The sequence below is a fragment of the Poecilia reticulata genome, linkage group LG11, assembly GCF_000633615.1.
Source record: "Poecilia reticulata strain Guanapo linkage group LG11, Guppy_female_1.0+MT, whole genome shotgun sequence".
Taxonomy (NCBI): Eukaryota; Metazoa; Chordata; class Actinopteri; order Cyprinodontiformes; family Poeciliidae; genus Poecilia; species Poecilia reticulata.
Genome location: NC_024341.1, coordinates 26,132,635 through 26,148,986, shown reverse-complemented (window position 1 = coordinate 26,148,986; position 16,352 = coordinate 26,132,635). Strand labels below are relative to the sequence as shown.

General features: G+C 43.5%; 1 protein-coding gene across 6 annotated transcripts in view; it reads right to left on the bottom strand.

The window, feature by feature from the left end:
• macf1a (microtubule actin crosslinking factor 1a) overlaps positions 1 to 16,352 on the bottom strand; it is a 146,266-nt gene that overhangs the window by 19,186 nt on the left and 110,728 nt on the right. For all 6 annotated transcript variants that reach the window (XM_017307475.1, XM_017307476.1, XM_017307478.1 and 3 more), the window contains 15 exons: positions 16,018 to 16,196; positions 15,789 to 15,927; positions 14,500 to 14,693; positions 14,263 to 14,422; positions 14,099 to 14,182; positions 13,917 to 14,024; positions 13,708 to 13,806; positions 13,498 to 13,620; positions 13,329 to 13,420; positions 12,397 to 12,532; positions 2,610 to 9,977; positions 2,369 to 2,521; positions 2,048 to 2,263; positions 1,821 to 1,970; positions 642 to 935 (listed from right to left, as the gene is read on the bottom strand). In XM_017307475.1, coding sequence (XP_017162964.1) covers positions 642 to 935; positions 1,821 to 1,970; positions 2,048 to 2,263; positions 2,369 to 2,521; positions 2,610 to 9,977; positions 12,397 to 12,532; positions 13,329 to 13,420; positions 13,498 to 13,620; positions 13,708 to 13,806; positions 13,917 to 14,024; positions 14,099 to 14,182; positions 14,263 to 14,422; positions 14,500 to 14,693; positions 15,789 to 15,927; positions 16,018 to 16,196 — 9,495 coding nt within the window. The remainder of the gene's footprint in view (positions 1 to 641; positions 936 to 1,820; positions 1,971 to 2,047; positions 2,264 to 2,368; positions 2,522 to 2,609; positions 9,978 to 12,396; positions 12,533 to 13,328; positions 13,421 to 13,497; positions 13,621 to 13,707; positions 13,807 to 13,916; positions 14,025 to 14,098; positions 14,183 to 14,262; positions 14,423 to 14,499; positions 14,694 to 15,788; positions 15,928 to 16,017; positions 16,197 to 16,352) is intronic.

Below are 16,352 nucleotides of genomic sequence, written 5' to 3'. Positions count from 1 at the left end.
AAACATCCGAACTGGTTCAGAGCTTTTTTAACTGTCCTGACATGACCTTTAACCTTTAAACCCCCTGAGCTAAAAGTTTACCCTTTGCTCTCTATAAAGTGTCAAAATAGTTTGGAAATTACAACCAGCAACTGTTGCTCTCTTACATCGTTGATTCAATTTATGAGGCCCTTTAGAGTCTAGAGGGCCACATAAAAAGCTTTGCTGGCCCTGATTTGGTCCCCAGACCTCGAGTTTGACATGTTCTAGAGAATATAATCAACAAATATTTTTATTTTCAATACTTTCAGGCCAAAAGCAGCACTGATGCAGCACTGATGGTATTATTAAAAGCAGATACTTTATTTTACTCAAGTTAAAATGTTGATGTGGTACTTTTACTAGAGTACATTTTTGTTGTTTATCTGTACTTTTACTTAAGTATTTGCATATTTTCTCCACCTCTGGTAAGATATTAATGGTTCATAAGTTCTCCACACAACCGTTAAAAGAAACAAATTAATCCTTCAGGTTTTGATGGTTTGTAAAGGGACTAAATGGAGGTTAGTGGGTAAAAAATGAAGTCTGAAAGCTTGTTCAGAGTTAAATGCAGGTGAAAGCGAGGAGAGCAACAACTGAATCCCATTCATTTCCTTCCAAACCTCTCTCTCCCTCGCTTTTTTCCTTTCTCTGTCCTCCTCCTCTTCCTCACTGCGCCTCTCTCGGCGCCGCCTCTCCTCCTCCTCCCTGCCGCGCTGAGCGGCCAGAGCGCCGGCCCAGGCCTCGGCTCGGCCCGACGTGTGGTGGAAGGCCGTCTGCAGCTGCTGCAGCTGCTCCAGGAGCCGCCTGCTCTGCTCGGGGGCCAGGTCCTGAGCGCGCTCAGAGATGAAGAGCTGGATGTCGGAGACCAGGCTGCTGACTTCCTCGGAGCAAGTCGACAGCGAAGACTGGAGCTCCTTCAGGTGGAGAGAAAGGAAAACCTCAGGGCTTGTTACCAGTAAAGAGCAAAACACAGTTCAGCAACATCTCTCACATCAAAGAAAACGTTAGCTTTTTAAAAACTGTCTACAAATCACCCTGAGGCATGTTACCTGGCAGATTCTCAACTGATACGAGATCTGGGCCACTACCACACTGAAGCTGTTGTGGCCGTAAAACCTTTCCTGATTAAGTTTGGTTTTGTGAACAGGAGCCCTCAACAAACTTACTGATCCTGATGTTTCCCTGCTTCTAGCTAATGTTACGCCAAAACAGAGAATCTGAGATGATCACTACAAATATATCAGTTGAAAGAATAAACATTGTTAACATTAAATACACACAATCTAAGCTCTGTTACATTTAACTCAGGGGGGAAAAACTATGGTGGAAGCAGTCAGTTTTTTTCTGTCATACCGTCAGTCCCAGAAACGAAACAAAGAAAACCTTGCAGAAGCGCATGCAGGGTCAGTGCAGGAGGGTTAAGTCACACAGACGTTTGGACTGAATTAGGCCATAAAGTTGGTCCAAAAATATCGATATTTTGATACTGAAAATGCTCTTTGAAACTGAACAATAATTTTGAAACCTGAGGAAATTTTTGAAAATGAAAAAAAAAAAAGAAATTGAATATTTTACATTTTCAAATTAAAAAAAGATTAAAAACAAATTAAATCTCAAAATTGAAAAGTTCTTGAAACAAGTTTGAATATCTGAAGTTCAAAAAAAGATTTGAAACTGAAAGTTCAAAATGTCTTTTTAGATTAAAGTTTTTCTTCAGTTTCAAATCTTTTGTTTTTCATTTTGAATTTTCTTAATGGCATCAATTTATCTCCATATATTGCATGTTTGTATGAAATCACCTTGCAGAGATCCAGCTGCTGTGTGAGCCCAGCCTGGGTCCCCTCCTTCCCCGCTGTGTCTCCGTCCATCTGAGCCTCTGTCTCACTCAACCTGAACAGCAGCCCATCCACACGTTGTCCCAAACATTTCTGCTCAGCTGCCACTGCATCCTGAAAGAGTTCAAACCAACCTCTGAGTCATCCAGCCTCTGCCGTCGCTTCTATCCGCTGTTTTCTGGATGTCTTACCTTGCACGAGTCTCTGTGGTCCCGCAGACTTTGCAGGACGCTCTTGGAGAGCGACCGAGCCGCTTCGTAAGCTCGGGCTAAGCTGCGCCCATCTTTCTCCAAGGCTAGCAGCAGCTGCGGAGGAACGTCGGTCGGTCTGGGCTTTAACAGTCGCTCTGCAGCTTCAACTTCTTTGCTTATCTCAGGCTCCAAGTTGGAGAGTTCAAGGTCCAGCATCTGACAAGAAGATTAGAAAAGGAAAACAAACATTTGATTGATTTTGTTGGGTTTTAATCGATAAACTGCTTGTCTAACTATGGGAACCAAGCAAAAGTACTTTACCTCAGTCCGGTTGATGATGCCGTCCAACATGACGAGGCTGCGGTCCACCAACTGCTGCTGTTGTTTCAGTCGGACTTCAACGTGTCGGACCATGGAGAGCAGCGCTATGATTCGCTGGTCATGTTCCAGACATTGCTGACGCAATAATGATGACTGCAGGGAGACAATGTTTTCATTTTTACATCCAAAGAGTAACAGATATTTATATCTGCAGTCAAATCTAAACAGAGCACCATCGTACCTTGCTTCCTGTGGACGGTGCTTCCTCTTTGGTCGACAGAGTTTCTTGATACTTGGAAACTTTTTCTTCGTCTTCTAGGCTCTCATTGCTCAGATCCACCTCAGTCACTTTTAGAGATTCAGATTTAATTGAAGCATCATCTTTAGATAAAGCGGCAGTTTCTGGAGAATCCAGATGCCGCTGCAGGTTTGTTAAAGATTCAGAAACATCAGAGCTTTCAGCTGCAGGTGGCTGCAGGTTTTCCTTCCTTTGGCTTTTCTCAGAATGTGGGTCAAGAGAAGCAGGTTGAGCCAAGGACTTTCTCTCCTGTTTGCTAGAAACCTCCTGAGATAAATCTGTCAAGTCGCTCTGGTCTAAGAGTAATTCTGTAGCTTGTTCAATCTGACTTTTTTGGAGACTTTTGACTCCTTCAGGGTGTTTCTGATTGACTTTACCAACATCTGATGGTCTAGCAGGGTCACCGACTGACTGACCATCAGTATCAGTGCTCACAGTTAAATCTTTAGACAATAATCTGCTTTCTGGTTGCTTTGTATCAGATCCTGAGGTTATTTTTAGATCTTTTAGGTCAGAATCCACTTTTCCATCGGTCATTTTCTCCAGCTCAGGCTGATCTTCAGCTGGTTTTTCACTCTTTGGCTCCTTAGTAGTTAGACCCTTTGAAGGATCATCATCAGCGCTCACCTTTAGGTGTTCAGTCAAAACTGTGCTTTCTGTTGGTTGCTTTGCACCAGATTTTGTGATAGTTTTCATGTCTTTTAGGCCAGAATCTCCTTTTCCTTTGAATGTGATCTTCTCCAGCTCAGGCTGATCCTCAACTGGTTTTTCACTCTTTAGCTCCTTGCTAGCTGCACCAACTGACTGACCATCATCAGTGCTCACATTCACATCCTCAGTCAACATTTTGCCATTTGACTCCAGTTCTGCAGCTGATTTTGTCATATATTTTGGATCCATCAGAACTGACAGTGACTTTTCCACGTCAGACTGATGTTTAGTTAGCATCTTTGGCTCCTTGCTAGCTGCACCAACTGACTGATCGTCAGCTTCAGTTCTCACCTTTAGGTCTTCAGATAAAATTCTGCTTTCCGGCTGTTGCTTTACATCAGATTTGGAGGTAATTTTCATGCCTTTCAGGTCAGAACCCATTTTCTCATCTGGTTTTAGCTTCTCCTCCTCTGGCTGATCGTCTCGACTCTTTGACTTTTTGTTAGTTTCAACAATAGACTGATAATTAATATCCTTCAGGTCTTCAGTCAAAATAATGCTGTCCAATTCTGGTTCTGCAGCTGATTTTGGATCTTTCAGATGTGAAGTTGCCTTCTCCATTTCAGGCTGATCTTCAGATGGTTTCAGACTTCTAGGCTTCATGGAAGTTGCACCAACTGACTGATCATCAGTGCTCACCTTCATGTTTTCAGTCAAAACTTTTTCATCCGGTTCTGGTTCTGCAGCTGAAATTGTCGTATATTCTGGATCTTTCAAATGTGAAGTTACCTTCTCCATCTCGCTTGGTTTTAGACTCTTTGTCTTATTGGTAGCTGCACCAGTTGACCGATCATCAGTATCAGTGCTCACATTTAGGTCTTCAGACAAAATTCTGCTTTCTGGCTGTTGATTTGCACCAGATTTTGAGATCATTTTTGTACCTTTCAGGTCAGAAGCCATTTTCTCATCTGGCTTTACCTTCCTCACCTGAGGCTGATCTTCAGTTGGTTTTTCATCCTTTGTAACTGACTCATCATCAGTGCTCACCTTCACGCCTTCAGTCAAAACATTTCTGCCAGACCTAGATTCAGTAGGTGATTTTGTTGTATATTTTGGCTCTTCAACATCTGACAGTGCCTTCTCCATTTCAGACTGATCTTTGGTTGGTTTTATACTCTCTGGTTTTTTGGTAGTTGTACCAACTGAATGATCATCAGTGTCAGTGCTCAACTTCCCGGCGTCAGACAAAATTCTGCTTTCTGGCTGTTGCTTTGCCTCAGATTTTGAGATCATTTTTGTATCTTTCAGGCCAGAACCCATTTTCCCATCTGGTTTTACCTTCTCCAATTCAGGCTGATATTTGGTTGGTTTTAGACTCTCTGGTTTTTTGGTAGCTGTTCCAGCTGCCTGGTCATCATCAGTGCTCACCTTCAAGTATTCCTTCAAAACTGTGCCGCCTGACTCTGGTGCAGGAGGAGATTTTGTGGTGTATGTTGGATCTTTCAGATCTGTGGGTGCCTTCTCCATCTCGGCTTTATCTCCAGTTGGTTTTAGCTTTTTGCTCCTCTTGCTTCTCTTACTTTTTGAGACTGTTGGAAGAGTCTCAACATCTTTCTGCTTAGCCCTGATGTCTTCACTTGAAGATGTTCCCAGCGTCTCTGTAACTGCAGGAATATCTCCAGGTGTCCTCTGCAGCACCACAGGGTCCTTTTTGACAGTTACTTGATCTTTACGGTCTTTCTGTAGAGCAGAGCTGCTCCTGTCAGCGTCACCTTCTTCACTTTTAGTTTCTGTCTTCTTATCGCCCGTTTTACTTTGCTTCTTCTTCCTCAGCGCCTCCAGCTCTTGGGCTGCCTGTTTATCACTCACTCCCTTCTCAAACACTTTCTTAAGAATGCTCTCTTTAGCTTTCAGAATCAAGGCTGCTTTTTCATCCTCTTTAAGACTTGACTTTGTCAGAGATTCTGCTTCTATGCTCTTCTGTACCTCTGGTGCTTCCAGTTGTTCAGCAATCAAAGCCTTCTCCATAGATTCCTTTTTTACCTCTTCCTGCTTGGAAACCTCTTGTGACGACTTTAGTAACATTGTTTTAGCTTCATCTTCCTCCATCTCAGTGTTTGGTTTAAGAGAAACTTCTTCCTGCTCCGTCACTGATTCCTCTTCTTCTACCCTCATGTCAACCTTCTCTGGAGTTCTACCCAATATTGTCCTGGTTGCATCTTCCTCCATCTCAGTGTTTGGTCTGAGAAGAACCTCTTCCTGCTCCTGATCTACCAAAACATTTTCAGTCTGAACTTTCTCTTCAGTCCTTTCCATTCTCTCGTCAGAGGAAGGGTCAGTAGCAGTTGGAATGTAGGAATCTGACTTCTGCACATTTGCATCTAATGTGATTTCTTCTGTGGCAACAGGGGCAACCTGTGGGATCTCCTTGGTTTCTGGACTGATTTGATGAGTTTGAAGTTCATGTTTCATCTCTGGAAGATGAGTTTCAGTTTCTACTTCTTTCCCTCTTGCCTTCTTTTTACTCTTCCTCTTCTTTTTGCTTTTGTTGTCTGACTCTTTACTTGTAGAAGCAGAGAACTGATCTGACTGCTCCACATCAGTGCTACTTTTGGCCTGCAAAGATGTAAGGTCCTCATTCCCTGCTAGAAACCGTGGGAAGCTTCTGGGATCTTTGGTTTCTCTGTTGACTATAATTTCTTCTGACTTCACATCTTCAGACCCACGATGGACCATTACTGTGCTCTCAGTAGGTCCACTCTCCATGTACTCATCTTTTTCTGGCTCCTGGCCATCTTCTTTTTGAACCTCTTCACTATGATCGATTATCACCCGAGTAGATTCTTTTACAGAACCTCTGGTTAAGTTCTCCCCTTGTTTACCCTCAGTCTCCATTTTTTCACTCGGTTCTTGTTGATGACGATTATCCAGTTTTTGTGGCAGGATCTCTTGAATGGCTTGCTGGATTCTTTTTTCAACATTAGATGCAAACTTGGATAACAGATCCATTGACTGTTCAGGTTCCATTTCTGCTACCGTCTCATCTTCAGGATGTAAAAGTGACTGATCTGAAATTTCACTTCTGAACGTCTCGTCATAATTGTATGTAACTTCTAAACCTCTAACAGAAGATGGAGATCCTGAGGATGTCCTAGTGTTTGCAGACATGTTTGCTGGACTGTCGGTTCTTGGCCCAGTAGCTACAACAGTTGTAAAATGATCATCTGGAAAGTTTTCCTTTAGCGTCTCCTGGATCTCCAAAGCCAGGTCTCTCGTCAACAGCTGAGAAGTGATGGCATCACTAAGATCTGACACTCGCCGTCTAGTTGCTGGATCAACCAAACCTCCTTTGACAAACTGGTTGGTGGCTATTTCTTTGACCATATCACCACTTACTAAACCTCTGGCAGAGGCTTCAGGCAGTGGGAGCCTCTCTCCAGTGTAGATATCAATGATCCCACCAGTGTCTGCCTGGCTTTGGAGCAACCTTACAGCTGGAACTGGATCAACCCACTTCAAAGCAACAGCCTCAGGGAGGGTCAGGGTCTCCAAGGTTTGCTTATCCTGAACACCTTGGAAGGGCTTCACCTCCAAAAAGCGTTTGCCTGTTTCAATATCAATCTTACCCTGACTTACAAGTTCTGAATAAGGCACAATCTGTGCAGTTTTTGGGTCAATTGTTCCCTGCGTTACCACCGGAGAAGCCATGACTTCAGTGGCCATCTTGTCATCTAGAAGACCCTTCGACACAGCTTCTGACAGTGTCAGCTTAACTCCATTATCAGGATCCAAAATAGCTCCAGTTGTTGCCTGGAAAGCAATTGCTTCTGGTTTGGTTGAGGCACTGATTTTTCCTCGATAGATCCATTCTAGTTCCTCAAGCCCCGGAGCTATTGACCGATCCACTAGTCCTCTATCTACAGCATCAGAGACAGAGAGTTTCATTCCTGAAGCATGGTGGATTATGCCACCTTCAGCCACCTGTCTTGCCAACACCTGATAGGCCTCATCAGATCTAATTAACCCTTTCTTAATTGCTTGTTCTAAAGGAACTGGAGACTTGGTTTCAGGGTCGACAACACCCTCCATCTGCAGCTGTAAACTTGCCTTTCTGAGGCTGGTTGCAGAGTCTGTATCCTTTCCTTTGAAAGCCTTTTCAAGAGCAATCAGTTCCTCTCTTTGGTCTTCTTCAATTAGACCCAGGTTTGCTGCTAAAGTGACAGAGACTTTCTTATCCCTACGTAAGTCGACAATCCCTCCAGATGCAACCTGGGCTTCTAGGAGTCGAGCAGCAGTGTTAGGATCAATGAGTCCAGCCTGAGCTGCATCCCTCACCCCACAGATCTGACCTTTCTCGATGTCCACAACACCGGCAAGAGTTTTATCTGACTTCAGGACACCCCACATAAGATCTTCATCTAGTAAGCCCTCCTGCATCACTTCCTCCAAGCTCAGCGACTCCCCACTGGTGGCATCTAGGAATCCCCCAAACAGGCCTGCCTGAGCCATCAGTTTAACTGCTGTATGACCAGGAAGGACACCTTGAGCTACTGCTTCATCTGGCAGCAGCTTCTCTCCATCCTCTGTCATCAGACCTCCCTGTTTGAGCTCCAGGACCAATCTCTCCAACTCTGCATTCTCCTCTCGCTCCTCCATCAGTGGTTCATCAACTACAGTCTCTGATCCCTTGAAGTCAACATCCGTTTCAGACACACTTGCTAAATCGGTTGGAGAACTTTTTGTACCTTTGAGTTCTTGAGCCTCTCTCAGATTTACCTCCTTACTTTCTTTTACTTTTGACATTTGTTCCTGCTGTGTGCCTCTTTTAATGCCTTCCTCCAATTTAAAAGATGTTTTTGTGATTGTATCTTTGACCTCTAGATGTTGAGGAACGGTTTCACCTACAGCATTGGCTTTGTGTTTTATTACTTCTTGATAGTTCCATGAAATCATTTCACTTTGCAAACTGGACCCTTCTTTTTCTTTATGTACTTTGGTGTAAACAGAAGGTTCAGGATCAGAAAGGCCATCTCTGCCTGTGGTTTCAGGTAACTTCGGTGGTAGTCTAATGCCCTTTCCATCGTCACTTGTATTCATCATTTCAGTGTTATCTACTGAAGTTTCCAGATCAGAACTGTGTTCTTCTGCTTCATTTGTCATTCTAACATTTTCCCCACTGCCCAATGTCTGCAGTTTATCTCCAGCCAACTTGTTTGATGACTCGTCTTCACTCGATTCTCCTGCAGCCAAACAAGAGTCTTTAACTACAAGCACCAGATCTTGGTCAAGGAGCACCAGCCTTTTTCCAGAATGTGCATCCACATAGCTGTGAGTCATGAGGTGAAAGAGAAGCTTGTCTTTGGCTTGAACTTCAGGATCGACCCTATCGGTTGGTGAAGCTTCCCACATGATGTTTGTAGGAGATGATAGAGGCGGAGAAGAGGAGCTGGTTGATCCCCAGCTCAGGCGGTTTAGAGATGGAGTACCGGACTGGCTCATGTTGTAGAGAATGTCTGGTATATGAATGTCTCGGAGACATCTTACAACATCGGGCTCAAGGTCTTCTTCTGTAGCTTGATTAAGGGGCAAGACTTTGAGAGTTTCTGCACTGTACAGCCCTCCAATGGCATGTCTCTGTCTTAAGATGTTTCTTGCTAGATCACCTGATATCACCCCTTGATGAAGAGCCTCTGCAATGGGCATCAGCTCTCCAGATTCAGGCCAAAGGAGTCCTGTAAAAGTCCAAAGAGACTCAAGAACCAACAGAGCCAAACGAGGGGAGAGAAGGTCCCTGCGAATGCTCTCCTCTAAATCCAGGCGTTGCCCACTGAGCGGGTCAAGAATCCCCCCATTCTGCAGTTGTCGTGCTAACATAGCACAAGCTAAATCCTGGTCCATAAGCCCATGACGAACAGCCTCACCAATTGTCAGCCGGTGGCTAGAACGTGGGTCAGTGATGCCACCGGCGAACAGCTGGGCCTCGAGAAGCCTCACGGTATCCGCCCGGTCAATCAGTCCCTCCTGGACGGCGCGAAAGATGCCAACTTTTCTTCCAGATCGGAGGCAAACGGTTCCTCCAGGCTGCTGTTTGACAGGAAGGAGGAGGAGACCTGAGTCGTCATCAGGAATACAGCGCAGCTTCAGCTCTTCTATGTTGACCTTTTCAGCTGTGTTTGGATCGAGCAACTCTTTGTGCTGAATTCTAGAGTAAAGCTTGTTTAAGATCCTGGAAGGCAAAACTCTCATATCCTCTGCTTGCTCCAAACTCATGATTTTCCCACATGAATCTCTGAGTCCACCACTGTTCATCTGAAGTTCAAGTATACGAAGTCCAACCTCTTCTGTGATCAACCCCGACTCCATGGCTGCAGCTACGGGCAAAGGTTTTTGGTCACCCACAGACTCCTTTATCAACTCCATGGCACTTTCAAGTTCAGCTAGTGACTGACAGGTGTGAGCATCAATGAGGCCTTCAGTTAGACCATGATCCAATGAATAAACCCCCGATGCGTCTGGTCGGACGAGTCCACCCGTGACCAGCTGGGCCTCCAGCAGAACACTGCAGGTGTCCTGGTCGATGAGACCCCGTTGGGCTGCCTGAAACACTGAGAAGGTTTCCACGGTGCCCAGGTCGATCACGCCTCCAATGGCAGCTCGGTTCTGAAAAAGAACAGAAACAGATATGCAGTTCAGACCGATTTAAATAATAAAACTAAGAGCTACTACTACTAATCTGTTATTGTGTTATAATATACTAGTTAGCTATAATGAAATAAGAAAAAAAGACCCACCACCACTTGCCACAAATTCTGTGTATTAAACAGTTTAGTTGGAACTTAATCTAAATCGAGCACCAAGCATGCAAGAAGCAAACTGTACCAAGACATGCAGAAAAAGCTTTAGAGTGACTTTACATATAAGCAATTGTGGGTCTGAAGGGCATTAATTTTGTACTTCAATGATTTATTTAAACACTCTCTGCAGTGCCAGGTGTATCTTCTGAACAGGGTGTATTTAATTCAATTCAATTTAAGGATTTAAAGACAAAAATTAATGCAACATTCAAGCCCACAATGAGGAGAAGTTAAAGTCAGAGTGGAAATGCAAAAAGTACAGAAGAAAAGAAGAGACCAAATCAGAGGAAGAAGAAGAACAAAAGCTGTTTAAATTAAGAGGCACCAGTAAGAGAGAAAGCGAGCGCTACTTACCGTCCGGGCTCGTCTCGGTGCGGCTCGGCAGAGCGAGGCGAGACAGCTGACAAGCTGATTGTTAGCTTTCTGCATGTTAGCTCCTCCACACTGACATGACCCTGCATTCTTCTGATCTTTTAAACACTAAGCTTAGACAGATACCTGGAGAACGATAAAGCTATAAAACATCTGGCCTTGATTGCTCCCTGAACTGATTCCTAAAAACTCTCCTCAGTTTCCATTTCTCTCTCTGATCCTCGGCTTGTGATGTCCACATTTCTCCTCTGGCAGCTGTTAGTGAGTTTCAAGCACAAACGCTGGTTTAAAGTTTCACACATTAATAAAATGCATTAGAAGAAACATAAAATGCCATTCTCACGCACACACACACACACTCTTGTGATCTGGACACAACATGCTCAAATGGTGAGGTGAGTATTTTTGTTGGTGCCTTGCACAGCTGGCCTTCAGGTGCACTGACTCACTGCAAGAAATTTCCTTAAAAATCACCCAGGAACTAAATTCTCAAACACATTCGATTCGATTGTGATTGATGCATCAAACTGCTAACAACAGGAGACAAACACTTCACAGATTTAAACACATACATGGATAAACGTAAGCAGGAAGCTTTGACTTTTAAGAAACTTTCTTAAAAATCAACAGAAGTACATTCTCAAACATATTCTAACTGATTATGGCTGATGCAACAAACTGCAAACACCAGGAGACGAACAGATTTAAACACATACACGGATAAACATAAGCAGGAAGCTTTGACTTTATGCTGGTGTTTCAGGTTTTCTACTGCGCAGCAACAGAAATGACGGTGAAGGTGTTTCTACTCTGATGCATCAACTTTCTAATGATGCATCACTCTGCTGCTTTTATACTGCAAAAACAAAACATCACCAAGTATGTTTGTCTAGTTTGTAGTGCAAATATCTTACATTTGAAATAAGACAAAACTGACTTACAAATAACTTTTCATTAGGATATATGAGCTTGTTTTAAGTCAATGGTTCCTTAATATTGATAGAAAAAGCACTAGGTTTTTTTTAAATAGCAGTTTTGATGAAGAGTAACATTTGATCAAAAGTACTAGTTTTGAAGAAAACTGGTAAACTAATACTTTTCTATTAGTTTCAAAACTAGAAACGTACTAATTTGATAAAGTAGTTTTCATCAAACATTTGATAACTAGTACTTTATTTTACTTTACAAATGTTTTAAAAATAAAGTAATTTATACTGTTGCTATGCTTACTTATAAGTGAACTAATCTGCCATTAACTAGCCCTTTTTAATCAATATAATCTCTTATTCCAAGTGTAACAAGATGTTAGAACTCGACTACCTGGTGGGATTTTGTGTTTTTGCAGAGTTTTACTGCTGTCATGACTGGAGCATCTACTGCTGCACCACTCAGGCCCTGGATGTTAGCAGCTCAGCATGTGTTTGCTTTCTGATGATGATGATGATGATGATGATGGTAATGATGGTGAAACTATCTGGCAGTTAAAGGAAGGACTGCGGGTTTTTCATGAGGTGAGGATGGATCACTCCATGCAGAGACGCGGTTCAGACTCCGTCATCCAGATAAAACCTGGTGGATCTTAAATTTCTTCCTCAGCTTCGAATCCTCCGGTCGTGTCTGAACAGCGTCTGTGATGTTTGTTAAACCGAATCAATGGCGGTGTTTTCTTTGTAAACACACAACATGCTGACACACAGACTCTCGCCGAACCACAAACTCAACATTAGCCTGCAAGCGTGTTGAGACTCAAAGCCACGTGATTTTAAAAGAACCTCAGTAATTTCTCCTGAATCTGCCCTAACCGGAGCACGGTTCTGTCATAAGCCTCTCCGCCTCGCTTTCAGCACATCTACCTTTCTCTCCTGCTCTCTGGCCAGCTGCTGCTCCAGCTGCTGCAGCTGCTGGGTGGAGCTGTCCAGAAGCTGGTTGTAGGTGGCCGTCAGTTCGTCCAGCTGAGCCTCCACTGCGGCGCGCTCCTCCGGGGACAACCTGGAACAACAGCAGGACCAAGAGTTACAGAAATGTTTCTGCATGCAAAATAAAACAGTTAAAATGTGTTTTCTGTGCTACAGTGGAAAGAAAATCATCATCTAATAACGATACTGAGGTTTCAAAGCAGCAAAAAACTCAAACTGTAGAGAAATGAGGCAGATAAACTTTTTGCTCACTTTCCAAACCTGGACAATGACTACAGGTACTAGAGTAGCTGGAGGATAAATTAGTTAACCTGCAAATATCAGCTTTTTAGACTTACAGCATTACTGAAAAGAGCAGTTAGCTAGCAAGGATATATCTGCAGCTGGTTAGCATTAGCCTCAACCGTCTGAGTGTGACTTAAGCTTTTTCCTGACAGAAAAGTAAATATTATATATGCCAGGTTAAATAGTCCTGCCAAGACAAAATGTAAGACCAACTTAATTTATAAAATTAATTTAAGACATTTTAAGGCTGTGTGTCATTTAGGCCTGTCACAATAACAAATAATCACTTTAGCTGAATGATAAACTGACCCAGAAATAATTGCGATAAACGATAACATTGTCGTTTTGGTACCACTTTTAACTAATTTAATGATAATAATGCACATTTACAATCTGAAAGACAAATAAACTTTAGATCTATTACAAAACAACAACCCAAAAAAATAAATAAAAGAAGAAATAAAAACCACAAAGATTGAAAATAAAAGGATTATGAAGTCTGTAAACTAAACATACTAATCAGAATGGAAATGACTGAGCTAATTTTAATCCATCATGTGATTATAGCTGATTATTGATCGTACTTGCTGGCCTGTTTGGAGCAGAGGAAGCCCTGCGTGCTGCGCATGGCCTCGGCCACCTGCTCCTTCCTCCCCGCCAGCTGTTCGCTGATGGCCTTCAGAGGAAACACATGAAGATCGGATCAGCAGCCATTTCCAGACAACATTTCACCGCTACGGCGCCGGGAGCTACCTGCTGTGCCGCCAGCGACGACTCTGCGCTGGGGCCGCCGGTCCGACCCTGCAGACCTTTGACCCAGCCCAGCAGCTCTGAAACCTGGCCCACCCTGGCCTGCTTCTCCTCCTCCACCTCTTTCTGCAGAGATGGAGGGATGAGAAGAGGAAGTGTTAGCATGAGATGCAAATGGATCGGATTGGACACTGGGGTAAAAACGGGTCGGACCTCCTCCTCCTCCAGTCTCCTCAGGGCGTCACTGATGTACTTCACATGCTGGGTGGTCAGCGTCACCAACGCCGTGTAGCGCGTCCGCAAATCCATGAACTGGAAACAAATTCACCAGAAAACAACGACTCACCGGGGAAACTTCAGGTAATATCAATATGTAATCAATACAATAATACGTATTGATTGTACCTAGAACGACTCATTACCTCCTGAGTGATGGCGTCAGACGAAGAGTGCATCCTCCTCCTCTTCACTGGGGATTTATGCGTCGACTCCACAAACGCCCTGTAGGTCATCAGCTGCATCTCATAATCCTACAGAAGAAATGCATCATGGGAATTTACTGACAAGTAAAACAGGCTCATCTGACGGACGGACGAATTCTCACCTTGACGGAGGTGCAGTACTGTTTGGAGTAGGTCTGGCACTCGTCTAGTTTGGTCTGGTTCTGCTCGATTTCAGCCACCAGCGCCTGAAAACACAGGTAACCATGACAAAGGTTAGCCGACGGCCCGGTGGCGCCGGCGGCGCTCGGAGGCGAGGTGAACGGACCGTCTGCTGGGCCAGCTGCTCTGACAGCGCCCTGCTGTCCGTCTGTCCGGCCTGGGCGCTCTCCTGCCTCTCCGTCGTCTCTTCGATCCACCGGATCAGAGCCGAGTGGTTCTGCCGGTATTGCTGCAGCGCCAAGCCCAGAACCTCCAGGTCCGACCGCCTGCAGGAATCCAGAAGGAATCCTAATTATTTCAAACCCAGCAGAAGGAAACCTCTGCAGCAGTCAGAGCCGCCTACCGTGTTTCCGTTTGCCGCTTGACGCCGCTCCACCTCTCTGCCATCTGATTGGCTCTCTCCTGGTAGCGCTCCAGCTCGGGGCTGCGGTCCACATGCAGCTTCCCCAGCTCGGCTCCCGCCTCTTTGGCCCGGCCCAGTTGGACCTGCAGGGCCTGGAAGGTCTCCTCTTGTTCTGACAGCTCCGCCTGCCACCGCTAAAGAACGACAAGACGACGTCAAGGAACGACAACGTGATAAATACGCTTCAGGGCTGAAACAATTAATAGGATCAATCGATTATTGAAATAATGGACTTATCACGACATTTTGAAGTGTCATCATGATGAGAACAAAAGTAACAAAATAACTAATTATTCCAATTTTTTTAGGTGACTTTATGAGTCCAAACAAACACAAATATTGCTCCTGAAAAACATCCTCATTGGTTTGTGCTTCGTTAGGACACAAGTCTCATCAAAAGGTGATTTTTATGTGTGATATTTGCAAATGTATCAATATCTGTTCATACTCTCAAACAAACTGTTTAGAAAATTGCAAGATTAGGACAGTTATTGGGGGGCTTTTAAAAATCATTAGGTGGAATTTATTGTGGCAACGATTAGTCAAAATTTCAGGATAAACTTTATAATAAATAAATAAATAAGAGTCCAATAGCTTTTTCCTTACAATAAAAAACAACGAATGTGATAAAATAAACTCCTGGCAGTAGAAACGTCTGTAAACTGGTTTATTGTAGATAAGGCAGAGAAAATTAATCTGATTAAACATGATTAATTGATTATTGAAATAATAGTCAACTAATTTAATAATCGATTATTAATTGGAGTATAAGGACTCAAATAAAGGTCATTTGCTTAAAGAACATCAGTAATTAAGCCAAAACTGTACAAAAATATATATATATTTTGCATTTAGAACACATTAAAACCTTCTTTGTCTGTAAATATGTTCCATCTTCACCCGGTTCAGATTATATTAAAAACAATCTCATCTTCTAAGATTCCAGCTATTAATCCGTTAATGTGAAATATAATGTTAAGTCCAGCAGAGGGCGCTGCTGGACATTGGAAAGATGCAAATTCATCACTTGCTACAAATGATGCAACGATAAAGAAATCCTGTTATTGCAATTTAAACAAAAAAATATTTTTTTATTTTAAAAAAGGAAGTGAATTGTTTATTTGGATTTTTTAATGCTTTTTTTAATGTCAAATAAAAAATCTGCAGGATGAATCAATAGATAAAATAATCGTTAGCTGCAGCTATGAAGCGTCTGAACCAGTTTTTACCCCCAGCTGGTCTCTGAGGTTCTGGATGGCGTTGGTGTCGGCTGGAACGACGTCCTCCTCGCTCAGCCTGCTCTCGTACTTCCTGACCTGGCTCTCCGCTTCATCCAGGCTCCGCATCAAAACGGCGACCGTTTTTAACCTGAACGGGTGAAAAACGTACAAACATTTCAATTAACGAGGAAGCAAAACGTTTCAAACTAATCCTGAGTGAATAAAAAGGCTCACTAACTTCTCCAGGTAGAGCGCTGACAGGTGGTGCAGCCTGTCGGTTCGCTCCACGGCCTGACCGAGCTGCGAGCGCAGGACGGGAACGCTGGAGGACGACGGCTTCTCCTCGAAGAACCGGACGCAGCGCCGCGACACGTCGCCCAGACCGCAGCGCAGCGAGTCCAGCTCAGACTGCAGCTTCTGGAGAAAACAGGAAAATAAACGTTTCAGTTTTCTCTCATTATTTTCTTCAAATAAATACTGAATTTATTTTAATTACACCTAAAAACAATTATTTAAAATAAAACTTAAAACGATGCAAACTTTGAAAGAAAACATTCCCAAGTGCAAATTTAC